This window comes from Mercenaria mercenaria, chromosome 18 (assembly GCF_021730395.1).
Source record: "Mercenaria mercenaria strain notata chromosome 18, MADL_Memer_1, whole genome shotgun sequence".
Classification (NCBI taxonomy): Eukaryota; Metazoa; Mollusca; class Bivalvia; order Venerida; family Veneridae; genus Mercenaria; species Mercenaria mercenaria.
Window position 1 is genome coordinate 13,156,092 of NC_069378.1, and position 27,718 is coordinate 13,183,809.

The 27,718-nt window shown below is 33.4% G+C and overlaps 1 protein-coding gene across 1 annotated transcript in view; it reads right to left on the reverse strand.

Annotated features, from left to right (window-relative positions):
- Positions 1-299: 299 nt before the first annotated feature.
- Positions 300-27,718, reverse strand: part of LOC123537965 (neurogenic locus notch homolog protein 1-like) — a 64,765-nt gene continuing 37,346 nt past the window's right edge. The window contains exons 15-37 of the mRNA XM_053529667.1: positions 23,811-23,930; positions 22,837-22,881; positions 22,020-22,145; positions 21,694-21,810; positions 21,148-21,264; positions 20,428-20,541; positions 19,409-19,573; positions 18,945-19,061; positions 18,232-18,345; positions 13,880-13,993; positions 12,372-12,410; positions 12,298-12,327; positions 11,780-11,893; positions 11,293-11,406; positions 10,060-10,173; positions 9,502-9,615; positions 8,590-8,703; positions 6,406-6,519; positions 4,860-4,973; positions 3,060-3,173; positions 2,363-2,535; positions 1,359-1,493; positions 300-504 (exon numbers count right to left, since the gene is read on the reverse strand). Of these exons, the coding sequence (XP_053385642.1) occupies positions 412-504; positions 1,359-1,493; positions 2,363-2,535; positions 3,060-3,173; positions 4,860-4,973; positions 6,406-6,519; positions 8,590-8,703; positions 9,502-9,615; positions 10,060-10,173; positions 11,293-11,406; positions 11,780-11,893; positions 12,298-12,327; positions 12,372-12,410; positions 13,880-13,993; positions 18,232-18,345; positions 18,945-19,061; positions 19,409-19,573; positions 20,428-20,541; positions 21,148-21,264; positions 21,694-21,810; positions 22,020-22,145; positions 22,837-22,881; positions 23,811-23,930 (2,531 nt within the window). The 3' untranslated portion in view covers positions 300-411. The remainder of the gene's footprint in view (positions 505-1,358; positions 1,494-2,362; positions 2,536-3,059; positions 3,174-4,859; positions 4,974-6,405; positions 6,520-8,589; positions 8,704-9,501; positions 9,616-10,059; positions 10,174-11,292; positions 11,407-11,779; positions 11,894-12,297; positions 12,328-12,371; positions 12,411-13,879; positions 13,994-18,231; positions 18,346-18,944; positions 19,062-19,408; positions 19,574-20,427; positions 20,542-21,147; positions 21,265-21,693; positions 21,811-22,019; positions 22,146-22,836; positions 22,882-23,810; positions 23,931-27,718) is intronic.

Below are 27,718 nucleotides of genomic sequence, written 5' to 3' on the forward strand. Positions count from 1 at the left end.
AAACTTGCAGGACCGCACTGCCTTTTTCTACGATGTTTTAGTGAAACCCTTTCATCCATGTCAGATATATGACTCTGTGCGGACAGAAAATGGAACATGATACAATATAATGTATGTAAAAAGTGCCATAACTCTTGTCTTACTCAACCATCTGATCGAAAGTTGCAGGGTGGCATTTCCCTACAGAAGTTAACATTTCTACCATACTATGTCATATGTTTCGGACGGACGGACGACAACGCCAAAACTATATCTCCGCCTTCGACATGTGATAATAATAGGAACAATAGTAATAGCTATTTAGTTTTCCTGTTATAGGATATATTTTCGAAGAAACAAACGGATAACATACACAAAACAACTTTTAAGATGTGCCGTATTATTTTCGATTCTTGTACCAAACAGAATATTTTAGTAGATTGCAAAATAGGTATCTGGATTTTCTCCGGTTGTACCGTCTATATGAAGCAGATGGGGCAAATGATCACATCCTTGGCGAATTACCTATATAAAATGCAAACAGAAATGATAAAAAAAATAAATAAATAAACGTGTTTGAAATGGCTTTGTTGAAAAGTCCATATATGTTTATAATAGTAAAAGCTTTAGTTATCTAAATCTGCTGGTTCCATGTCCCCATGAATTATTTTGACCTCAAAGACAACACATTTACGATATCATATCGGTACGATAATTGACATACGTCACGCCGTCAAATGAGATACTTGCATTTAGCCACAAGTTGCACACGAAAAGCGTGATGTGATGCAGGCATTTTCTGTTTCAAAAGTCGTAATCAAATGACGATTCTACCTAAATGCAACGCTGCATTCGGTGCGAAAGAATGGGAAAATTAAGATTACTTTTTCAATAGTGCATAACATAAATTCATAAGTACGCCTATCGGATACTGACATATCAACTACATAAAAGTATATTAGCATTTTAATGTATGTCCGGATTTAGCTAATAGGTGCTTAATTTGTCAATTTTTTCACTTTTGATAGTGTCTACATTTCATATATCTACAAGTAAAAGGTTCATCTCCCGATCACAAAAACCTACTACATATAAGCAGATACCAATTCTGAATGATTGGTATTGCGTTGTATTTTTCTTATTACTTGTTTATAATTACAATGCGATAGTTAAATAATTTGGAATTTAAAGACTTTACTTTGGTTGGTGAAACAGGAAAGAGCAATTTAAACTTAATTTAAACAATGTCTTAAATGTACAAATAATTAAGTAAAAACAGTCTGGCGTAAAAAATCCATTTAACTTTAAATCTCTCAAATATCAGTTTTAAAACTTATCACTGAAATGGACATTTGATAAAGAAAAGTGATATGTATTACCAAAAATCCATTGTCACATTTGCCTTTGATAAATTCAACAAAAACACCGGCTGTTTCGTTCTGGAGAATTCCATTCTTAAAGGAAGCGACGGGTGAGTGCGACGGCAGGGTCTGTCCAGCACAGTGTTGCATTACCTGTAGGAAAGTACGAATGTGAAGTGGTATAACAATGGAACAACGTCTTCTTAGCAATTAGTGCACTATAGTTTCGTACGTTGTTGACTGTTCTCTTTGACAGCCTTGTTTTAAAGGTCCATAATGCTTAAAGATTTTGTCTTAAAAAGCAGATAAAATAGCTTTCCAAATAGATGTTATGCGTAATTACATGGTTAGAAAAGCACTACTTTTGATATTGCACATGAACTGCTATAGTTAGAGCAATAAAGGTAGGTAAGAAAAAGCAAAAGAATCAATAAACCATTCTTACTAGTATATTCAGCAATATTCAAACATTTGACAAATGTTAAAGAAAACATTTATTGGAAAAATGATTCATAACAAGAAATTAATGTGTTTTAAATGCTCATAACGGAAAATGTAGCAACTGCATTTTATACAAGGCAGTACGAGCTTTTTAATACATACACATAACTCGTATCATCACTGATTTATTTAAAAGAGCTCAGAAACCATGTCATTTCTGAGCAATTGCTTAATTGTTTCAATAGCTCAATACGTCTGATCTGATAATATCAAATACGTGAAATGTTAAGGTGAAAGTTAAATGTGTTAAAACTAAAAATATGTACTTACACTTGAAAGATATTTTGTTTGACTGATATTGTACCTGTTATTTTGGTGGGACCGATTGTTCTGTTGAAATATACATTTCCATTACAGCGTACGTAATATTTATATTTTTCTTTCAATTCGTAAATATGTGACAAGGCGTTGTACCAATGTTTTATAAATGATGCATAGACTTATTTCCATACCATGAATGGATCGATTGTCCAATATCAATACCTAAATCTTAATTAAAGTGGGAACTACTGAAAAATTACCTGTGTTCCTATATGCCATGTCGTTGGAATATCAATGTTGCAACATGACATTGGCAGGGCCTGAGCCGGTGTTCTAGTGGCGGTTTTAGGACACAGTTGTGCTTTTGGACTGCTCACCGATATCTGAGTGATTACAGCATCAAGACTGCATGAATGTTTGCACTTTGGAAGAGCTAATAGAAGAGACAAACTGGACTTTAAAGATTATCTAAAATCAATTGATGCATACGTTTTAACAGTAGATAATATGAATTCACTTGTTAGTGATATACAGATGTAGCTATACGAACCATATTTGTAACTATTAGATACAAAAAAAACTTGTTTGTTGGTATCCATCTTCCTTCTAGGTAACAATAAAGACTATATTGAATACTTAGAAAATTTAATGTGTTTAACCTATATTTTTGTAAGGAATATGGCACGTTAATAAAAGAGTGGGTTCACACATTTTAAGAGCCATAATATCTCAAATTTTAAGCGATTCCACTGACTGCCATTTCTGATTATTTCTTTTTAAATGTTATCGTTCAAATTTTAACTGCTTCTAATGCCTTTTGTTTAGAACGAAAAATTCAAATGTAAATTCCAACGTCATTAATGTTGTTTCATCGGTACTGATATTATTTCATCTGTACTGATTTACTACAATATAGAATATATTCTTCTTGTAGAGAAAGAGAATTAGAAAGCGCACCTGTATTACATAGTGTCCCTATCCATCCACTTGCGCACGTGCAATTAAAACTGCCGTTTGTATTTTTACAAATTCCGTTGTTACTGCACGGGTTGTTTAAGCATTCGTCTATGTCTGAAATTAAACTGAATTAGTTTTACTTTTTCTTGGATGACGAATGAACAGATCTGAACCTAAACACTAAAAGAGTACTTTCGCAAAAAAAACCAAACAAACATAAATGACAATAATCGACGAATATTTTCTTTTTTAAATATTAGAAAAAAATCAAATTTAGCTGGAATACAATCAAAAAGATTCATTAAAGATTGCGAGGAAAGAAAGTGTTGCTGCATGTCATCCACAACCAAAGAAAGTTTATCTTTTACTAAAGGAAACTATTTGACACAAAACACACAAAAATACTCCTTTATCTAACATATCAAAATTATTGGCATAGAGATCTGACACATATAACTGTCATGCAATATATTATATAGTGCATTCTAAATATAAGTAATGCATATATGACTAGATTAAGTGTACATCAGTGTTATTTCAGATTAAACATTCCAACCTATTTGCCTGTGTGCATTTAAAACCTGCTACTGCAGTCTCTAAAGATATAACGTGATATTAACTATTTGAATATGTACACATTTTACCTACTAAGCTGTGTGTTACGTTTAGTTAGTATGCCTTTCTGTTTCGTTTCATTTAAGGCTACTGGTTACAATTTCACATTGATTGAATTAAAGCACAGAGATATACAGAACTGGCAACTATCTTTTTTTCTATCTGAGTAAAAGTTCAAATAAACACTGGAAATTGTATTACAAATTACACACTACAGTTAACGCAATTTTAAAAAGCGAAACTATACTGAAACTATGGTTATTAATTTATAATTCCTTAACAGTTCGCAGATCATATAAGACTCAAAGATGGAAAGGATACGACTATGATGTGAAATTAATTGTCTATGACTGATATTATATTGTTTGAAACCTTCTTATAATATTCACACTGCTCTGAACATTAGCATAATAATACTTGTGTAAACATTATGTTGTTTTGGGCCGGTGGTCTATATATCAATAAAGAAATTGTCATTGTCATCGTCATTGACAATATTGTTGCAACGTTCATTTTAATGCACAGTGTAATTTAGTAGTCATAAATTTTACATTTTCATCTGTAACTATAACTTACGTTACACCTTTTAAACAAATGTAAATAAAAGATATGGCTAAGTGCTGTTTAAGAAATTTGCAGTTGATTTTTGTCACCTCAGGTACCTTAAACATGCTCAAGAAGTCCAAAATTAAAAGATAATTTATTTCTCACAAGGATTCGGTTAGACATTTTACTTGAAAAGAATGCAATATTAAAATGCAAAGGAGGGCTTTTCAAAAATAGCGTATAATTTTTCTCTAGTTTTCATAATTATATTTTACTGAAAGAGAGGATACATAATCATGATTCGCATTCTTTCTTCTAACCACTGTCATTTGACGGGAATAAGACCATACTATCAAAGGTAATGCCTTTCGAAAACAGTCAAAAACATGAACTCGGAGCACGATTCTACTTGATCCAACATTGAAATTAGCCGCTTTTCATGTCTTATATGTTTTATGCGAAGGATTTTAAAATGAATATAACTTTTTGTGAAGTCTTAAAACTGTATGAAGCTTTGTTGACCAGTACCAGTCTTTTATCTGTTTTTTTTTTTTTTTTTGTTAGTATACTTACACACTTTAGTTATATTTTCCAAATAAGGAATGAAGCCTAGAACGCGTTAAGAAATTTAATACAAACCTTTTTTACATGTTGCGCCCGTCCATCCATTTGCGCATGTGCAACTGAAACCACCGTTTGTGTTGGAACAACTACCATTGTTGTAGCACGGGTTGCCTGAACATTCATTTATGTCTGAAATTCAATTTGTTTGTACGATATATGACGAATGCAAATCAAGCTGTATCTTGCGAAAACCAGTTAGAACAAAGACACGAACGCAATCCCCCAAAACACTACTTAAACGACCTCGTTTCACTCACCAGTCATTGATGGGCATAATAAAGTATTTGAACCTAAATACGTAGAAATGTGCTATTGCAAAATGCATGATGTAAGTAAAACACAATGAATGTATTACAGTAGTAGTTTCATTTTCATTCGTATAACTAAAAATTAATCATAAAAGTATGTAAAGATTCACTATTGTATGTGGATGCCGAAGAAAACAAATGGGTTTTACAAACGACACACGACATTATGACTAATCTAATTCTATTTTCAATGCACTGTCTTCCTACATAAATAAATATATACCTGAACTATCTTAATATGTTGCGCGTTTGCTAACTATTCATGTGCACTTAAAAAGCTGAACCTGATGAATAAGTAAAATCAAGGAGAACATATAACCGAGTTTATGGTTACTAGTATTGCACGTTGCATGCTTCCTCAGCAGCATGTATATGTATATTCTGAGTTTGAAGTCGATTTCTTACATGCCCTGGACAGGCAAAGTAAGAATGGAATCACAGATAAGCACCAAGACGTATACAGGAACGATTCCAATATTTAATGCCACCATTCGTATACGTACTATGGGAAAACCAACATAGTGGCTTTGCGACCAGCATGGATCCAGACTAGCCTGCGCATCCGCGCAGTCTGGTCAGGATCCATGCTGTTCGCTTTCAAAGCCTATTACAATTAGAGAAACCGTTAGCGAACAGCATGGATCCTGACCAGACTGCGCGGTCGCATACCCACTATGTTGGTTTTCCCATGGCACGGCTCATATACGTACAATGGTCAAATAGAGCATCTCGTCATTCTTCTATACGAAACGTGCGTGGAGAAATCTTTATAATAAACGGTCTGCCTAACACTTTTTTTTATTACATTTACAATAATATTTTTATCACAGCTCAATATACCACAATTTATTATATCATGATAAAAAAATCACAGGGCGGCACATATCTGAGGAATGGATGCGTTTCGTAGTAACCTTACTTCCTCGTATGAGAAACATGCATTTTACCGAATAGCAGGTGCCTTGTGTTGTTTCTGGTGGCGATTAAGATAAATCATATTTTAAAATGTTTGCCAATAATGATAACATTAAAACAATGAAAGGAACAAACTGTTTAAAAAAGATATTGGCGTGTGTTCTGTGGTCGGAGGAAATTTGGCTGAATTGTTTTGAAAGAAAACGAGACAATTTTCTCCTTATGCCAGTGAATTTCAAGTCCTACAGGTAATTACCAAGCTGAGATACAGCTGAAATGTTAATAATAAGATCAGCCATATTCAAAGTGTTACTCATTAAATATTAGACATTTAACACCTTTGTCGCATTTTTCACCGGTCCATCCTGAAGAGCATCTGCAGTGGTAACCACCTATTGTATTAGAACATGTGCCATGATTCTTACAAATGTTCCTTGAACATTCATCAATGTCTGTAAATATAACAAATCAAATATATTTCCATGAAGTATGCAAATAACTACACAAATCAGTCAATATAATACATTGTAACACTTTTATTTATCTTACCTGTAATGCATTTTAAATAAATGTTGTGACTTTCAAGTAAAACTGAAGTGACTTCTCTCTTAAATAGTAACCGATACTTACTTTAATATAGTAGTTTTAAAAGTTATAGCTTTCCATAAATAAGTTGAAAGAATTATCTGATGCGATAAAACAAAAGGTAATTGTATTTATTATGAAAACAAATGATTAGTTCTATATATGCTTAACACCGTTTTCAGTTATGTTCTCAACTGTGTCAGTGCAAACAGTAACGCTTGTATACCTTTTAAATACATACAAGGGGACAGTGTTGTTATTTTTTCGCGAGCATACAAATGAAATATTAACCAAACTTTCATAAGAAATACATTTATAGAATTAGTTCCGGCTACTTTAAGAAATTTTGATTTATATCAATTTTTTTCGGCTTTACTTTACATTTATCTTTCAGATTTTCAGTTTCTATCCGTGCATTAACATCTTATAATGATATCTGCATATTTTTGTTTTCATTCGCTGTAAACCCGAACTTCCTTTTTTATATGATTTTATCAGCACTCTTCCGTTAATAATAAATCTGTTTAACTAGACTACTGTGGCCTTGTATCGCTCGCGTGAGCATCGCAGCTCTTAATGACTAACACGGGTGCCTATTATCGGACCACACCTCTAAATAGACACCTATCACATAAACATAGACATTTAAATACGATCAATATAATTATGTTAATTCGTGAATTATTGATAAAAGACAAACTGTATATAATATTTGGTTACATCAAAGTACGAAAGTCGCGGTCTTTTACGACCAGTGTTAGACACTCTATTTCATGTGCTATTGATTTTCACCCTCTATCTAAATAGCTCTACCTATCAAAATAAGCAGGGCGCATTGATAAGCTGCTCTAAAAAAGTACACTCCATTCACTACAGTAAAACGACTCAAAGAGACGGTCTCAAAAATAAATGGTTATAATTAGGACTGGTGAGGAACCAATCAACTTAGTGATATCATGAATAGATGCAGAATATTTTATGAAACAATGACAAACAACTGAAATGTACCAAGTTCTATCCAAATAAAAGTAACCAATATGGACTAATACTATTTTTAACATCGGATTAAATATCTTACGGATCGGTGAGGTAATAAAGGTACCAGGATAGTCAATTATGGTATAGTTTACAAATCAATGACACAGTCTATCTACTAGTAAATGAAACCAAATTCTGACTTTGATGTTTTTTTATAAACACCCGGTTAAAATAAATGGGATTATTTTTGTTGAAACATGAAGGTGATTTCGTGTATATAGTGACTAATGGCATGGTTTGGTAAATCCAGGGCACATAACATTAAACCAACTCAGCCATAATCAAACTGAACTGAGCTCTTACATGTAAACACATTCTACGTAAACAAAATTGAGATCGTCTGGTTAAAAAGACGTTGCTTAAGTTTAAACTTGGTGACATATTGCACTGTGGCTATTAATTAGGGGCATATAACTCTCAACTACTACTCCAATCCTGTCTATAATCAAATGTAAATGGAAATGAAACTTAAGATGTCCGAAACAACTCTTATATCACTTGCAAAAATAATTATAAATATCTTTCACTAAAAAACAAAACATTACAACTGTTTCCATTTTGACACAGGGATTTTTTTCCATGGTGAAGGGTTTTCAAAATTTGAAAATTGCATTTAGATTTGTTTTGATATGATACTGAACTTAAGGAAAATTAAGTGTTTACCTTTTAGCACATGTAAACTTTATTTTTATTATTCATCAAGCCTATGAGGCAAATCAAGATTCCTTTTCTTTTCACTGAAGTATGTCAACCAATGGCAAACAAAATTGCTATAGTTTTCTTTATTTTGATCATTGCTTCGGATATATATTAAAAGGAAAACAAATTCACTTTATTACCGGAATCGCTTATACATTTGAGGTTAAGAATGATTTCATCATAAAATCAGTAATATTTACCTTTATCACAGATGGAACCTTCCCATCCGTTTGCACAGGTGCAGTAAAAGCCTCCAGCATTATTGGTGCAGTTCCCATTATTTCTGCACGGTGAATTCGTGCATTCATCAACGTCTAGAATTTTAATTGTATTATCAGTACAAACTAATGGGTAGGTAACGGAACACAATATTTTCACCTAAGATGTCCATAGAGTTATCTGTAAGAGCCAGAGTGAACCTAGTGAGTTAACCTTTAGCCTGCTGGTGGCAAGTTATTCTGCCTTTGCGACCAGTGCAGATTCTGCACTGTTCGCTATTCAGTCAGTAGATTTTCAGTGAACACCCCTTCGAAAAGTAAATGGTATTGCCCAAATTGAATGATTGAACAGTCCATTTCAGAAATTTCGCAGGTTAAAGGTTAAATTGCAGGTGTAGTTTAGACAAAGCATAGGTTTTATTAATGACTGCGGTGAAGGGAATCTCTGTCACAGTCTGGGAAGTAATATCAGGAATTATAAAAACAAACAATGACACCAGAAAAAAAAACCTGTTAAAGAAGACATTTGTTAACCTGTTTTCATTTTCCCTCAGTTTCACAACTGGTATGGTTTACATGTAACAAAACTGAGAACAATGTACATTTAATGTGTACAGGAAACAATATTTTATTTACGACTTAAGTAATATATAATATGAAACTGAACGTTTAAACTTACTATCAATCATCAAGCCTGAGTGGCAAATCAAGATTTCTTTTTCTTCACTTGAATATGTCAGGCAATGACAAACAAAATTGCTATAGTCTTACTTTAATTTGATCATTGCTTCAGATATATATTAAAAGGAAACAATTTACATTATTCACGGAATCGCCATAAATTTATACATTTGCAGTTTAGAACTATTTCATCATAAAAACAGTAATATTTACCTTTATCACAGAGGGAACCTTCCCATCCGTTTGCACAGGTGCAGTAAAAGCCTCCAGCATTATTGGTGCAGTTCCCATTATTACTGCATGGTGAATTCGGGCATTCATCAACATCTAGAATTTTACAGTTTTTTCTATGATTATTTTAAGAACAGGAATAAACAAAGATATCAAATGTGTATAACCGTTCAGTTTCGTTAATTGGACAGAAAACAAATATACAACACCTTCCAAGCATATGTTACATGAAGTAAAGACATCAACTATTCAGGGCTTTACTCAGTCAGAAATCTATTAAATTAAATATTAAGTCATTCAGATCACTTTTACCATAATCATATGTGTAGAAATGTGTCAAAAGCTCCTGGTAAACTGGTAATATTGTGAAAGGACTTTAATAAGTTCATTGACTGCTTCTAAAACCAAGCGACGATGCATTTGGACTACATGGTAAAGTTAACGACATTAACAAATTTAGAAATAACTTCTATAAGAGGGACAGCTTACATGAAAATCAATGACAATTTTCTCATTTTAAGTAAGTAAAATGTTTGGCACCTGTGTCACAATTCACTCCTGTCCACTCCCTAGGACAATTACACTGGTATCCACCCACTGTGTTAGAGCAATGGCCATTATTCTTACAAGGAAATTTTAAACATTCATCTACGTCTGAAATACAAAGAAGAGATTAACGATTATATCAACAAAACATATCGAGACTCTTGCTCCTACTTTTCAGCCTATGGGAAGTGACTGGAAAGTACAGGATGTTAAGTACTGTCTAGTACTGATGTAAAGTTAGGTAATAAATAAACAAAGCTTACGCTTATCGCATGTTGAACCTTACCGTCCTTTACCACATGTGCAGTAAAGCCTCTAACGTTATTAACGCAAGTTCCGTTATTACTGCATGGTAAATACATGCACTCATCTACATCGGCAATGTTAAATGTTAACTTAAATTTTGTCTTTGATTTCAATCTCTTCAGAAACGAAATAGATAAAATGTATTATCAGTACAAACTAATGGGTACGTAACGGAACACAATATTTTCTCCTATAGTAAGATGTTCGTAGAGTTATCTGTAAGAGCCAGAGTAAGTTTAACATTTAGCCAGCTGGTGGGAAGTTATTCTGCCTTTGCAACCAGTGCAGATTAAGATGTGCAGGCTGATCATGGTCTGCACTGTTCGCTATTCAGTCAGTAAATTTTCAGTGAACACCCCTTCGAAAAGTAAATGGTGTTGCCCAAATTGAATGATGGACCAGTCTATTTCAGAAAGAGGTTAAATGTCATTGCAGGTGTAGTTTAGACAAAGCGTAAGTTTTATTAATGACTGCGGTGAAGGGAATCTCTGTCACAGCCTGGGAAGTAATATCAGGAATTATAAAAAAAAACAATGACACAAGAAAAAAAACCTGTTAAAGAAGACATTTGTTAACCCGTTTTCATTTTCCCTCAGTTTCACAACTGGTATGGTTTACATGTAACAAAACTGTGAACAATGTACATTTTATGTATACAGGAAACAATATTTTATTTACGACTTAAGTAATATATATAATATGATACTGAACGTGTAAATTTAATATCAATCATCAAGCCTGAGCGGCAAATCAAGATTTCTTTTTCTTCACTTGAATATGTCAGGCAATGACAAACAAAACTGCTATAGTCTTACTTTAATTTGATCATTGCTTCGGATATTTCACTTTATTACCGGAATCGCTATAAATTTATACACTTGTAGTTTAGAATGGTTTCATCATAAAATCAGTAATATTTACCTTTATCACAGAGGGAACCTTCCCATCCGTTTGCACAGGTGCAGTAAAAGCCTCCAGCATTATTGTTGCAGTTCCCATTATTACTGCATGGTGAATGCATGCATTCATCAACATCTAGAATTTTACAATTTTGTCTATGATTATTTTAAGAACAGGAATAAACAAAGATATCAAAAGTGTATAACTGTTCAATTTCGTTAATTGGACAGAAAACAAATATACAACACCTTCCAAGCATATGTTACATAAATTAAAGGCATCAACTATTCAGGGCTTTACTCAACAGTGAGAAAGCTATGAAATTAAATATCAAATCATTCAGATCACTTTGACCATAATCATAAATGTAGATATGTGTCAAAAGCTCCAGGTGTGCGCATCCCGTGCAACTAGTAAAAGAGAAAAAACACTTTACTCCCAGAATCGCCTTACAATTTTATACATTTGCAGTTAAGAATGATTTCATCATAAAATCAGTAAAAATTACCTTTATCACAGATGGAACCTTCCCATCCGTTTGCACAGGTGCAGTAAAAGCCTCCAGCATTATTGGTGCAGTCCCCATTATTTCTGCACGGTGAATTCGTGCATTCATCAATATCTAGAATTTTACAATTTTTTCTGTGATTATTTTAAGAACAGGAATAAACAAAGATATCAATAGTGTATAACTGTTCAGTTTCGTTAATTGGACAGAACAGAAATATTCAACATTGAGAAAGCTAAATATCAAATCATTCAGATCACTTTGACCATAATCATATATTGTATAAATGTATCAAAAGCTCCAGATGTGAGCATTCTGTGCAGCTAGTAATATTGTGAAAGGACTTTAATAAGTTCCATGACTGCTTCCAAAACCAAACGGCGATGCAATACATGAATTTGAATACATGGTAAAGTTCACAGGATTAACAAATTTAGAATTATCTTCTATAAAAAGAGATAGCTTACATGAAAATCAGTGACACATTTCTGATTTAAAATTAGTAAAAACTTTGGCACCTATGTCACATTTCACGCCTGTCCACTCCCTAGTACATTTACACTGGTATCCACCCATTGTGTTCAGCAATTGCCGTTATTCTTACAAGGACGTTTTAAACATTCATCTACGTCTGAAATACAAATACATCTGAAAGTGGATATTTTTATTATATTTTGTAATTATCAAGATGTATTGTAATGATTCTTTTGTTTTAAAACTTATTGTTCATTGCCATTGAATAGAATATAAACTTGTATATGAAATCAATGTAAGTAACATAACTATTTCACCAGCTGTCCTTTACTAAGAAAGTATGTTGCAAAACGGTACAAAAACGAACTGTGCAACAAAAGAAAAGAAATTTCGACAATAAAGGGCACACAAAACTCCTAAAACATATTCTAACTGAATTGTAATTCGATATGGAAGAAACTACTATTTCTTTCTTTAATGGAATGTAGGAGAAGTATATGTAAGGCATGTTTATCATACATGTATTGGAAGGTAATAAGATCTTTAAACTTTCAATACAAAACGTAGTACGAATTATACTTCTTAAATACCATATAATTATTCAGTTATTTGTGTCAACAGTAGTCACCTATGTATGGCAAACATAAACCGAATCGTGTAATTGAATTATTTTATAAAGGCAACAAGTCAGTTCTGAAGAATTTAGGATGTTAAAAGTTAACAAATGTCTGCGTCAATGTTCTGGAGGGAAAATCACTATTCGATATAAAGACGTAGTTAAAGTGGTTACTTTTGAGACGAAAAACAATCGTACTTCATTAAACTGTTATCTATAGTCGAATACTGCCAAGTAAATGTACAATTATATTAAGTCAAAGCGGAATTTCAAAAGTTGTTTCAACATTAAAGTAAATTTAAACTTGTATTATCTAAATAACAAGAAAGATATGTAACTTTATATAGTTTCTGAAAAGATGAATATTGAGTTTTCATTACCAAACAAATGCAAGGTTGAACAAATCAAGTTTCATTCTGATTTTGCGAACATATTACATATTATGTACAATACATTATCTCCTTGTCTTAATAATGTGTACAATACTGACTACGGTCGAGTAGGGCATCTTGTACTATAAGAAACGCGGAGAAATATGTTTGATTAACTGTCTGCCTAACGCTATTGTTTTTACATTAACAATAACATTTTTATTCGATGAAAATCAATATATTACAATTTATTATTACATGCTTTAAAGATCAAAAGGCGGCCCATTTCTGAGGAATGAGTGCGTTTCATAGTAATCTTACTTCCTGATACGAGAAACATACCGAATAGCAGCTACCGTTAGTTGTTACTGATTGCGATTCAGATTGAAATAATCTTAAATGTGTGCCCACCTGATAAAATTAAAACAATAGGAATCTGAGAAAAAACGGTTTATAGAAGATATTTGCGAACTGTGGCCAAATGAAACTTGGCACAAGAAAGTGAACAAAGCTATAAATATTTTAAACAGGCCAGTGAATTCCATACCCTAAACAAAATTACCATACCGCCATAAAGCTGAAATGTTAACAAACAGCCATATTTAAATTGTAACTCATAAAATGTCAGAAAATTAACACCTGTGTCACAGTTTACTCCAGTCCACCCTGAAGAGCATCTGCAGTGGTAACCACCTATTGTGTTCGAACATGTGCCATAATTTTTACAAGTGCTCCTTGAACATTCATCTACGTCTAAAATATAAAAAATAAGGTGAACCTCTATTAGTTAGCAACGAATCACACAAATTAGTCAATATAATACGTTGTAACACCTTAACTAATCTTTCCTGTGATGCATTGTATCACTTCATTAATGTTCAATAGGGTGACAATCAAGTAAAACTGAAGTGTCTTCTTTCTAAAATATTGGCTGATACTTACGTTAAGAATGTTTAGCGAATCATAAAGCCCTTCGTGTTCAGACATTCAAAATAACTCTTATTACACATGCAAATTAAAAAACAACAGCAAAAAAAAAAACAACAGCAAAAAAAAATAAAAAAAAAAAAAAATAAATAAATAAAAGAATAAAAAATTTTAAAAGGCAAACATTATTTAGAAAATTCTTTAACTAAAAAAATATTTATTGCTATACAACAAAACATTATAATTGTCTTCATTTTGACGTAGGTTTTTCTATGATGAAAGGTTTTCGTAATTTTAAAACTTCATTTAAATTTGTTTTAATAAGATCCCAAACCAAGAGATAACTAATTGCTTACGTTTTTGCAGCATATACTACCATTAAACATAAAGCCTTAGAGACAAATCAAGATACCATTTTTTTTTTACTGAAGAATGTTATCCAATGACAAACAAAATTGCTATGGTCCAGCTTTATTTTGATCATTGCTTCGAAGAAAAGGAAAACAATTTCACTATTTATACCAAGTATCGGCATACAATTTTATACTGAAACTGAAACTGTTTTATTTGATTAAACGCCTATTTTTACGCAAAACATATCCAATGGCGTTTTACAAATACATAAAAATACGACAAAAATCAAGATATTTAATGACATATAACATAAATGAGCATAAATATCATTGTGAATAAACTATTTAGCAAGCATTAAAAAAAGATCAGACATCAGATAAGATTAATAAAATATTAGAATATTAAGATACAGTAAGACAGCTGTTTGTTATTAAGTAAGAATAAGTGGGTTATTGCGACATGTCCAGAAGTTATTACAAACAACTATATTTTGTATTTGTTATAATATATTTCATATTCGAATGTATTTACACAATAAAATCATCCAGTTCACGTTACTTCAATCTCTTAAAAATTACAGCCACTGTCTCTAAAAAAGTGCAAAGTAATTTCCAAAATAATAAGTTTTCAACTTCTTTTTGAAAACATCTATTGTGTCTGAGTTCCTTATTTCGAGAGGCAATAAGGAACTCAGACACAATAGATGTTTTCAATGAACAATCATTTGTGTCTGAAATAGAACAAAACTAGAATGTGTCTGTAGGACACAGGGTGTGCCCCCACTGGTACATTTGTCACAAATAAGGGGCAATAATTCAAATGTTTGCAGTCTTAATGGGGTATAGCCTCAACAAACATTTTATGAAAAGGATTCATTATTTTAGGCTCTATAGTTTTTGAGCTATGAGCATCACAAACAAAAATCCACTATTTTGGCTCTTTCAAGGGCCATAACTCTGTAATAAGAGCTAAGATTCTCAAGAAGAATGCCAAGTGTGCAAGGTCACATCACCTTAAAGACTCCAGCAAGGTTTCCTGAATTTACATCTAATACTTTTTGAGCTAGGCATATAATTAGGTGAAAAAGTGCATGTTTTTACTATTTAAGGGGCCATAACTTTCAAAATAGGGGGTGGAGCCAGCCAAAAAGTTAGAGGTGTGCAAGTTTATATCATAATAAAGACTTATGCAAGTTTTCAACCATTTATATTAAATACTTTCTGAGCTAGGTGCGTCACAAGGTGAAAATGTACATTTTTGACTATTTCAGGGGCCATAACTCTAAAAATATGGGGCGGACCCAAATGAAAAATAGGAGGTGCACAAGTTCATATCATGATTAAGACTGTTGTAAGGTTTCATGAATCTACATCAAATACTTTTTGAGCTAGGTAACAATGTGCATTTTTGACTAGGCATGTCACAAGGTGAAAATGTGCATTTTTGACTATTTCAGGGGCTATAACTCTGAAAATAGGGGGCGGACCCAAATAAAAAATAGGAGTTGCACAAGTTCATATCATGATTAAGACTCGTACACGGTTTCATGAATCTATATCAAATACTTTTTGAGCTAGGCATGTCACAAGGTGAAAATGTGCATTTTTGACTATTTCATGGGCTATAAGCCTATAACTATGCAAATAGGGGGCGGACCCAAATGAAAAGTAAGAAGTGCCGAGTTCATATCATGATTTAGACTGTTGCAAGGTTTCATGAATCTATATCAAATACTTTTTGAGCTAGGCATGCTACAGGGTGAAAATGTGCATTTTTGACTATTTCATGGGCTATAACTCTGAAAATAGGGACGGACCCAAATGAAAAGTAAGAAGTGCCGAGTTCATATCATGATTAAGACTCGTGCAAGGTTTTATGAATCTATATCAAATACTTTTTGAGCTAGGCGTGTCACAAGGTGAAAATGTGCAATTTTGACTATTTCAGGGGCTATAACTCTGAAAATATGGGGCGGAGCCAGATGAAAAATAGGAGGTGCACAAGTTCATATCATGATTAAGACTGTTGTAAGGTTTCATGAATCTACATCAAATACTTTTTGAGCTAGGTAACAATGTGCATTTTTGACTATTTCAGGGGCCATAACTCTGAAAAAAGGGGGCGGAGCCAGACAAAAAGTAGGAGGTGCGCAAGTTCATATCATGACAAAGACACATGCAAGGTTTCATCAATTTATATCAAATACTTTTCGAGCTAGGCGCGTCACGAACTTCGGACGGACGGACGGATGCACGGACAAGACCAAATCTATATGCCCCCACCACTCATGGGTGGGGGCACAACAAAATGGACCACCAAGCAGAATCGGGCGAAATACACACCTTATCACAAACTGAAGTTTGGCATAATAATCTCACAGTCTTTCGTAACTCTATATCAATGTCCAAGCATTGCTCAATACACAGTTTGGCTCAAGATTCAAAACAGGGCAAATATCAAAGATTTGTAAAAGAAAAGACTTAAGGTATCAGGCCCATAATAGAGTACCTCTTGAAGAGTATTCAATTTCTACCATAAACCTTCTTTGACTGCAATTTTCAAGGGGGGGGGGGGCGTAGGTTCAAGCCCCACTGGGACCAATATTTTTTTTCCTTATTTTCCTTTTTTTCTTGTAAGTTTTTACTTCTTTCAAGACTTGTTATTGATTTATTGTACAAAAGTGGGAAAAAAATCATTTGATAAGCTATTTCTTGCTATTCAAAGTGAATTTACCTCTGAAACAGAAGGGGTAGAGTTAGACATCTTTAAAAATACTGAGTTACATGCGGTAAAAGTTCTCTATTTTGCCTTCATTCTTTAGATTGCATATTGTGGAAGAAATGTAGGTAGGTTTTACTTCTGCCCCAAGGTTATTTTTGAATGAAGGGAGCAAAATTCAAAACAGACCCACAGGATTCGACCTTATTTTTTCAATGTTGGAGTTAGAATTCTGTCTCATTAAATCCATTTTCTCGAGGCACCATAGAAATAATGATACTGACAGTTTTTATTTTAAGTTTTATAATTGTTTACCAATAGTTTGATGTTTCTTTCATAAAAAATAATGGTATAATGAATTCTCTGCAAACGTTTTGGATAAAGGCCACCACTTTGCAATTTGTCTCTACTTGAGCTTGAGGAAATACCATAAATTACACAAAATTTATAAAAAACGGCACGGTAAAAGTTTTTAAAACATTGCAATTAAGTGCGAAGCACGGTCAACTGTAAGAATATACCCAGCAAATGCCATTTTTTAAACATTACTATTAGGGGCCTAATACCTTAATATGCTAATTTGCCTAAAACATTTTCAATTTAGCCTCACTTTAATAGCTTGCGAAATGCAAAGAATATTACATCTGGTTTGCTTATTTTCTCCACTCATCTTTTTTCCTACCGAGTTTATTCCGATATCTCAGATAAGACTGGATTAATATCATATTCTGCCCGAAATTCAGATCTGGACAACTACTGTTACTTTTGCGCAGTATCAAAACTTGGCTATATAAATCAAAGTTTATTGTAATATAATTATACTAGGTTGCTGATTATTAACGAAATTTTCACTATGTTGGTATAATGACATAAAGTATGCACTGACATAATTTATGAATTCTTCATCTACTGCCGATGAAAACCAAATATGTCTGATTTAAACTTACGTTAAAGAACAAAATATAAATAATGCTCATCGACTGAGTACACACCTCTATCACACGCTGGCCCAGTCCATCCTTTTGAACATGTGCAGTTGTAACTTCCATCTGTATTAGAGCAGTTACCATTATCACCGCACGGGTTGTTCGTGCACTCATTTATATCTGACAAATTACAGTAATGCAGTTTAACTCTTTATAAAAGTTTGAAACTAGCCACATTACATTTACGTTGTAAAAAAACCTAACTGGTTACATAACCCTCTAAAAATAAAGTTCCAGCCTGCTGAGTAATGAATTTTTTTACTTATACTATAAGCATGTAGCTGTTGTCTGTTTTCACATTTAAAACATACATCTGCACTCTTAACCGGTGTATGCCTGGATGTGAGTCCATACAATAACATTGGAAAGAGGAACTGTCGATGGTAAAACATTTACAAAAATCGTATTGTTCGAAGAGGATATTTTACAGATATATTAAAAACGTGTAAATATATACAAAGGTACTTTGGAATCAATGAAAACAATGGCAGATTCAGTTTCCTTGAGGCTGTTTAATAGATCTGTATGTGCTATATGCTTTAAGAGAACGTGTATAACTTTAAATAGACAAAATGATCCCAAATGACCAGAAATTATAATGACACCGAGTCCAGATAAGGCGAGGTTGAGTAGATCTCGCGAGGCCTTTTGTTTGGTTAAGGGGTCTGTTAATGTCTGGTATATCAACATTACATAGTTAAATATAAGTGGAAGAAGACCTGTCTGACATATAGTTCCGGTCCATCCGCTTGTACAGTTGCATTCAAAGTGACCTCGGGCATTTACACAAACTGCTCCATTCTTACAAAGATTGAATTCTTTACATTCATCTATATCTGTTGAAAGATACAAACATAAGTTGTATTAGCAATTATGTATGTACCCCCGTTGAAACATAGATTACGAAATGCTGTACACTCATCTAAATCTGATAATTCAACGACATTTTAATTGTAATTACGGTATTATATAAGGGTGGTAGAAGGTCTTCAAAATATTTTTCTGAAAAAGCTTAATCTCTCCAGGATGCTAAAAAGGACAAACGTAAAAACTTTCAAATTTCTACATGTCTTTCAATGTAGTAAAGGATTCATCTGGGTCACCTATTAATGTGGATGATATTAGAACTTTCGGTGTCTATATCAGTATTGGCTACATACAATATTAGGACAATTGTATACACCTGTGTCGCAGTTCTCTCCCGTCCATCCTGATGAACATTTACACTGGTAACCACCTAGTGTGTTAGAACAGCTGCCATTGTTCTTACAAGGGTTCATTGAACACTTATCTGTGTCTGAAATAGAACAAAACAAAAAAAGACCACCAAGCAGAATCGAACGAAAAACTCACCGTATCACAAGCTGTCAAGTTTGGCATAATAATGTTACAGTCTTACGAAACTCTATATCCAAGCATTGCTCAAAAGGCAGTTTGGCTCAAGATTCAAAACAAGGCAAATATCAAAGATTTGTAAAAAAAGACTTAATATGCAAATTTGCCTAAAACATATTCAATTTAGCCTCACTTTAATAGCTTGCGAACTGCAAATCAAATTACATCTGGCTTGCTTATTTTCTCCACTGGTTTCCATTCAAGTTTGTTCCGATATCCCAGATAAGACTAGAGTTATATGATATTCTGGCCCCAAAACTCAAATCTGGCCTAATACTGGTACTTTTTGCGCAGTATCAAAGCTTGGCTATATATATCAAAGTCTTGTTCCACGCCTGACTTTATAAGCCTGACTCAAACCCACAACGTAGCTGCTTTATTCAAACCTGACACAATACCCAAGCCTAGTGCAATTTTAAATCCTTGCACGCAATCAAAGTGTTTATTATAACATTATGAAATTGCTTTTCATCCAATGCTGGTAAAATTTTATAGTCCCACTTTATCCATGATCAAATCGCAAATGGCATACACATGAAAAGCGCTTACAATATCTGCCTAGTTTCGTTGTTAGTCTGCCTGAAATCGCAAACTGACAAATTGTCAACGAAATCAAATTATCGAGTTTTTGTTGTTGACATTGTAATCTAATACTAGGTTGCTGAACGAAGTGTTCACTATATTGGTATGATGACATGAAGTGTGCACTTATTAAATTTTGTTGACATAATTCGTGATATCTATTTCTACTGTTATGTTTGATTTAAACTTACGTTAAAGAACAAACAAATTAATAATGCTACACACCTCTATCACACGCTGACCCAGTCCATCCTTTTGAACAGGTGCAGTTGTAACTTCCTTCTGTATTAGAGCAGATACCATTGTCACCACAGGGGTCGTTTGTGCATTCATTTATATCTGAAAAGAAAACACAATAGTGCAGTCTTACTATGTATAGATGTTTGAAACTAGTCACATTACATTTACGATGTAAAAAACTTAACTGATTACATAACCATCTAGAAATAAAGTCCCATCCTGTTGAGGAATGGTTTATTTTACTATAAGCATGTAGCTGTTGTCTTTCTTCACATTTAAAACATACATCTGTACACTTAACCGGTCTATGCCTACATGTGAGTCATACAGTAAAGTGAAGTTAATAACTTTTGAAAGAGTAATTGTCGGAATCAAAGGTAAAACATCTACAAAGTCGTATTGTTCGAAGAGGATTCAATTTATTTTACAGATATATTTAAAACGAAAAAATATATACAAATATACTTCGATATCATTGAAAACAATGGCAGATTCAGTTTCATTAAGGCTATTTAATAGATCTGTATGTGCTATATGCTTTAAGAGAACGTGTATAACATAGAAATGACAAAATGATCCCAAATGACAAGAAATTATAATGACACTGAGTCCAAGTAGATCACACGAGGCCTTTTGTTTGGTTAAGGGGTCTGTTAAGGTCTGGTATCTTAACATGCACAATGTTAAATTTAAGTGAAAGAAGACCTGTCTGACATAAAATGCCGGTCCATCCTCTTTTACAGTTGCACTCAAAGTGACCTCGAACATTTACACAAACTCCTTCATTCATACAAAGATTGAATTCTTTACATTCATCTATATCTGTTGAAAGATACAAACATAAGTTGTATTAGCAATTATGATAAATATATAAAAGTTAAGTTAATGATAGAGATAAGATATTAAAATGCATACGTCGTCATCGGCCAAATATTAAAATGGTCATGGGATGATTACACGTAGGAAGCTTTTAGACCATTATATTTCACAATAAACGTATTCATTTTTTATAAAAAAATCTTATATAGCAAATGTAAAAAGCATATAAAAAGTACATAGGACAGACTCCTGCTACGTTACTCGGGCCCCAAGACAGGAAACGGGCACATTAACTGAAGGCGGGCAAAAACAACAGTATATGCATGACTCCATTTGTGTACGTAGCAATGCTTCGTGTAGCCAAGTATAGAATGTTCAAGTTCAAGAGTATTCCGTTTAGATGTAACAGACTTTGATTTAAACAACCCTTACCAGCATCACAAAAGTTTCCTGTCCATCCCGACGCACAGTGACACGTTACCCCGTGTAAATCAGCATCGCAAGTCCCGTTATTCTTGCATGGGTTATTTGCGCATTTGACAGGATCATCTTGAAATTGTTCACAATATATTAACTTTTATAATTCTTTGGTTTAAACAAGGCAAATTCTCTAAATTAGACATTTTTTTATTACCATAGGAAATTAATTTTGTAAAATAGTAATTCTAAAAATGTCATCTCAAAATCAAACTATCTGAAATTCGTAGCCTGAAGAGATTAAGGTTTTACCCTGATGCAAAATAGCTTTTCAAACAAACCTTTCAACTGGCAAAGTTTTCCACTATGTCCGGGGCTACAGTTACAGTTGAAATGTTCGCCATTATTAATATTCTGGCATGTTCCGCCATTCAAACAAGGGGAATTGAGGTCACATCTTTTTATCACTATAAAACAAGTATATTATGTTTTGAAAGGTGAATGATATTAAAGTTTGTTTTGCTGAGTTTCAAGTCATACCGGGGTCATGCGGCGTCTTTCAAATCTTGGTAGAGGAAGATTCTAAACGCTCCTTCAGATATTATTACAGACATTGGCCCCACCTCTCACCCCAAGCCTTTTCTGTTAGTTGAACCAAAGACCATTCGTCGGCAATCAGCAGTCAGTGCCCTTAATCGTCTTAAGTTTGCTGATATATTACGTCATACTAAAGCGAACCATCGTAAATACATAGCCGTCTTTAAATTTATTCAATGTCAGTGCAATGCTTAGGAATTTAAATACAATAAATGTTTCATATAGAATATTTGTCTTTTAAAATGTTGTCTAAATTCCAATATTGGAATACTGCTCAGCGTATTACTACATAATTGCCTTTACAAAGATTAATAAAAGTCGTTGAATTAACAAGAATTAGGCAATATAGATTGCACTTTATATTCATCATACTAATAGCTTTGTATGTATGACACTTCCATAACCTAACCTTATGACAAAGCATTAAAATACGTATGTATGTTAGAACTATTGCTTTGAGCTTTCTGGTTCATCATTGGTCAAAGTAAAATATTGTTAATTGCACAGATTTGCATAAAAAAGCACCTCATTGTTTCCATTATAATATGATAAACATCGTACCTGAACAGTCAATATATTTCCATAACCTGTTATACACAGTAACATCTGTAAACGAGTTAAGAAGTAAACACATGAAATACAAATGTAAAATGCAAACCTTTTATATGAGTAATCTTAACCGTAACGCAAGTCTTCTATAGGTACGAGCTATAACCTAATGTTGTATAAATCTACGAGCTCTTTTTCATAATTTCAAATTCAAATATTCCACGTAAGGAATGCAAAAATTATTAGCCTGTTGGAAGTATCTCTCTGATAAATTTACAAGATGATAAACGTCGAGCAGTCAAAAAAGAAGACTTTCAGGTAGTCTTAATCAAACTTTCTGTCAACACGTTTTGACGTCGAGAGTAACTGTCGCACAGCCCGGTTTGAAACACGTGATCACGTTGAGTAAATGTAACCACATACATCATATTCATACATTTGTTTTAACCGTTGTGTTTTATGAAACGTGCAAAAGCTTTACCTAATGTGATAAGATGAATCGTGCTAGAGCTTATCTGTTGTGATATGTATGAAACGTGATAGGGCTTGCTAGAGCTATACTTGTTGTGAGTTTAATGAATACCACGCAAGAGCTCTGCCTTTGTTATTTGAATAAACCGTGCCATAGCTTTACCTGCTGTGATTTTATTAAACCATGCTAGAGCTTTACCTGTTGTAATCTTTATAAACAGCGCGTGTGCTTAAACCTGTTGTGATTTGCATTAAGTGTGCTAGAGTTTCACCTGCTGTGTTATGTAAAAGTCATGTTATAGTTTTACCCGTTGTTATTTGTTTTGTTTAAATTTAGCTAAACTTTACCTGTTGTGATTTGTTTAAATCGTGCTAAACCTTTTCTTGTTCTGATTTGTATAAACCGCCTTAAAGCTTTACTTGTTTCTAATAATATTACCATGATAGATCGTAGAATTTACCGATTCGATGATAGAGCTTTACTTGTTCGATAAATGAATATGATGAATATTTACCTGTTTGATTACGGTAACCATCAAGGTGGCAGTCATTAAAACACTTGCAAAGAGAAATTTCTGTCTCCATGTGGGACATATGTCTGGAATTATCCGGTATAATGAATCGTCTGCTGCTGTCTGAAATGAAATGCAAAATGGAAACATTTGCACAGTTTTGTAAAAGATAGGTGTCTAAAACTGTCAACTCATCAACTGACGGTATGGCTCCATGGTAACAGTTACGACAGAATAATTTGGTTTACTTGCTCGGATCGTACGAAATGCTTAAGACATAACTTCTACCTGCAAAGTTTTGCCGCCTCTAAAAACAATGTACACTGCTTACATTCGGACCGTTCCATTGTTCCATTACGTAATACATGAACTTTATAATGAACACACTCAGGAATATCAATATAACACTAACGTTTTAAGGGGATCCGTACAGTTCTATTGAAATTCGACCACATAGATTAATTGATAGATTATTGGGCGGATAATAGGATGAATGGATTGGTGGCTGGATGGACAGATACATTAATTCTTTAATTTCCTCCAGTTAATAAGAACAAAATACAACATTTTGTATATGTTCATTTACTGTGTTTATTACTTAGAAAACAGAAAGGATTAATACTGTAAACAAAATTAGAGCCGTAATATCAAGGACAAACATCTCCACGGGAATTGACGCGTAATCTAACGTCATTCGTAAAAGGATACCGTAAATCATGGATAATACTCTTCTGTTCATTAGCATGTACTCCTAACATGTATTCAGTTCTTAAGTATTCGAATTTAAAGGTCTGACAAATGTTTACAACTGAAAGATACAAGTTGACTTTGTATAAACAGTAATAAGCCTCCAAGTGGTATTCATATATATATGGTTTGGTTTCAATTGTGGCTCAGTTAAACTCAAACTCAAACTAGTTTATTGCGTTAAAGTCCTCCAGCCCATACACACATATTATACAATTAGAAATAATAAACACAAGTAACTGCACACAATATATAACGAACATGAGATCAAGCAAATTCATAAGCTCAATTATTTACCATGAGTTAACGCTTATCCAAACGTTGACCTTGATATTTAACATGTTTTCAATAGCAAAACCGTTAGAATTATGTAGGCGTTACAGATGTCTTTAATCTTCAACATGAAACTAGCAGATCAAATAAAATGAGCCGTGCCATGAGAAAACCAACATAGTGGGTTTGCGACCAGCATGGATCCAGACCAGCCTGCGCATCCGCGCAGTCTGGTCAGGATCCTTGCTGTTCGCTTTTAAAGCCTATTGGAATTGGAGAAACTGTTAGCGAACAGCATGGATCCTGAACAGACTGCGCAGATGCGCAGGCTGGTCTGGATCCATGCTGGTCGCAAAGCCACTATGTTGGTTTTCTCATGGCGCGGCTCAAATATTATATATCTAGCTTTAATAGTAGTATGAACATGTTTATGTACACAATTCAAATCCAGAAAAAATAATGACCATGGACATAAAAATTAATAGAACACGATTTAAGGGTTTCATTTGTGCGTGCATAAATAACATTGTGTGTATGTTGTTACTGCGTGTGTTCTTGATGTGTGTTTTCGGGTATTGGTGGATGGTGCATGGCGGTGGTGTTGTTAGGGTTGGGTGACAAGCCTAACTGTACAACCGCAGACGTAGTAAAAATATACGAATATGTTGTGTAAGGATCATAGTTACCCGATGTATGTTTCTTCTGTACCGTTTTATAGTTCATATTCATAAGCAATGTCACTGATTTATCCTACAAATGAGTAATTTTCAAATGTTTGTTATGCTGAGCATATGTTGTTACAATTGAAAACACACGCTTTTTAGTCTGTGTCGAATTGTCCGAAAATAAGTGTTTGTGATTTATTTTGCTATATTTTACGAAGTTGTGTTTTTTTTTTGAAAGTTTAAACACCAAACCTCTCAAAATCCATTGGTAACATTTTTGTCATCATTATTTTGGCGGCCATCTTGATTTCAAAATAGCCGCCTCAAATTATGCTATTTTCCATTTTCTTACACTTAAATTTGCTCTAAAATGTACTCTATGCACTTCGTATGTTACATATTATGCTGGAGTGTATTAAGCAAGAGTTTAAATGGAATATTTAATTCTATCTTGTGTTTTTAAAGTGGAGTAATTGGTGCTTAAAGGGAGATAATTCGCTTGTAATGTTATAAATTTAGTATAATTTGCAATGTCCTCAAAATACAGAAATGACATGGACAAAATACATTTCTTTATACAAAATATGTCTATATCAACCATACTGTATGTCTTTTAAGTTAATCTATCCAATTTAAAGCAAAGCGATAACATAATAAAGACAAAGTAAAGGGAGGTAAAAAGCAAAAAATGTGTATTTTCTCCTTGGCATCTTATATTATTGAAATTATTCAATTATTAGCAAAGCGATTGCATTTATTACATTAAATAAGTCAAGGTAAACTTTGTGTGTTGTTATCAGTATTTATCTTTTTGGTTTAATTAAAAGGGAGATAATTACAAAATATGAGAAATATATCCAGTAATTTTAGAATGAACATTCACACTGTACCAATTTTTCTTCATTTTGGGACTTCAGTTCTGATATGCAATGCTTAATTATAAAACTTTTAACTTTAATAAAATAAATAGGAAATACCGGGAAGTAATTTTAAAGTAAAATGTTGTTATTATTATCAAATGTTCATTTTGTGGTTTTATACTTTTAATAAATGGCGGCTGTCTAAGAGTAATGCATAACTCAGTGCTTAAATGGCCTTCCTTTACCATTCAGAGCTGGACATTGACTTTCAAGTCACTTTGCCACCACTTATGTTGGTTGAAATCCTCCAAGTGACGTAAAATTCTTTTAGTTGAAAGTATTTACCAAAGATTATTGGTTCTACCTGGGCATCTGCCCATGCCTATAATGGAATGCGCCTGTGCCTTCTTTTACCATTCAGAGCTGAAAAATTGCCATATTCCTAAATTGTTTTGGTGGGACATAAACCCTTAAATTAAACAAAACTTCATGGCCCACATCTTGAAAGCAACTCTTATGTTGTACATAATTATATATGTTTAAAGTTTTACATCGCATTGAAACAGTGCAGGATAAATGGCAACTTTCTATCTGTAATTGTTGAGGAAGAGTTATGTACCCTTCTTGGCATTATTTCGGGCCTATGTGGGCACCTGGTTGAACCGCTGACCTTCCGCAAGCAGGCTGGATGACTCATATGATGACCAAAGCAGGGCTCGAACCCTCAGAGACTATGGTCTAATGATCTGACACCAACATCCTTCACCACTTGGCTACAGAGGTACCTAGCTAACTGTACTAGACGACCAGTTAGACTGTCAAAAATAAAACACTATTTACATTTCTGTAAAATGTAATGTGTTATTCAATGAGTTAATTATGATTATTCTAAAAAAATAAGGTTCTACATAAGTAGAAAGATATTTACCTTCTTTTCTTGCATTAATGGTTTCTCTTATTATTCTGGACAGGATTGATTCTGCATTTGTGACCAGTGTAGATACTGATCAGCCTGCATATCTGTCTGATCAAGATCTGCACTGTCAGCTATTCAGTCAGTATCTTTTATGTAAAAATCCCTTTTAACAGTTAATGGCACTGTCCAAATTGAAAGATGGATGAGTTCATTATAGAAATGTAGCAGGATAAGGGTTAATACAGGTAGTAAATTATTTACATATAACTGGGTGTTCAATTTGTATGTCAATAACATCCTTTTAAGTGTAGAAAAAGTTCGACATTAACTGGACCAAGATGAATGAGAGGACTAAAGGCGTTGAATTTGGAAGAATAAAGTGCCAGTGTAAAACTCGGTGATGCTCAGCCAGAGTCAATCTTAACTAGAAATGAAAATATTTAGACATAT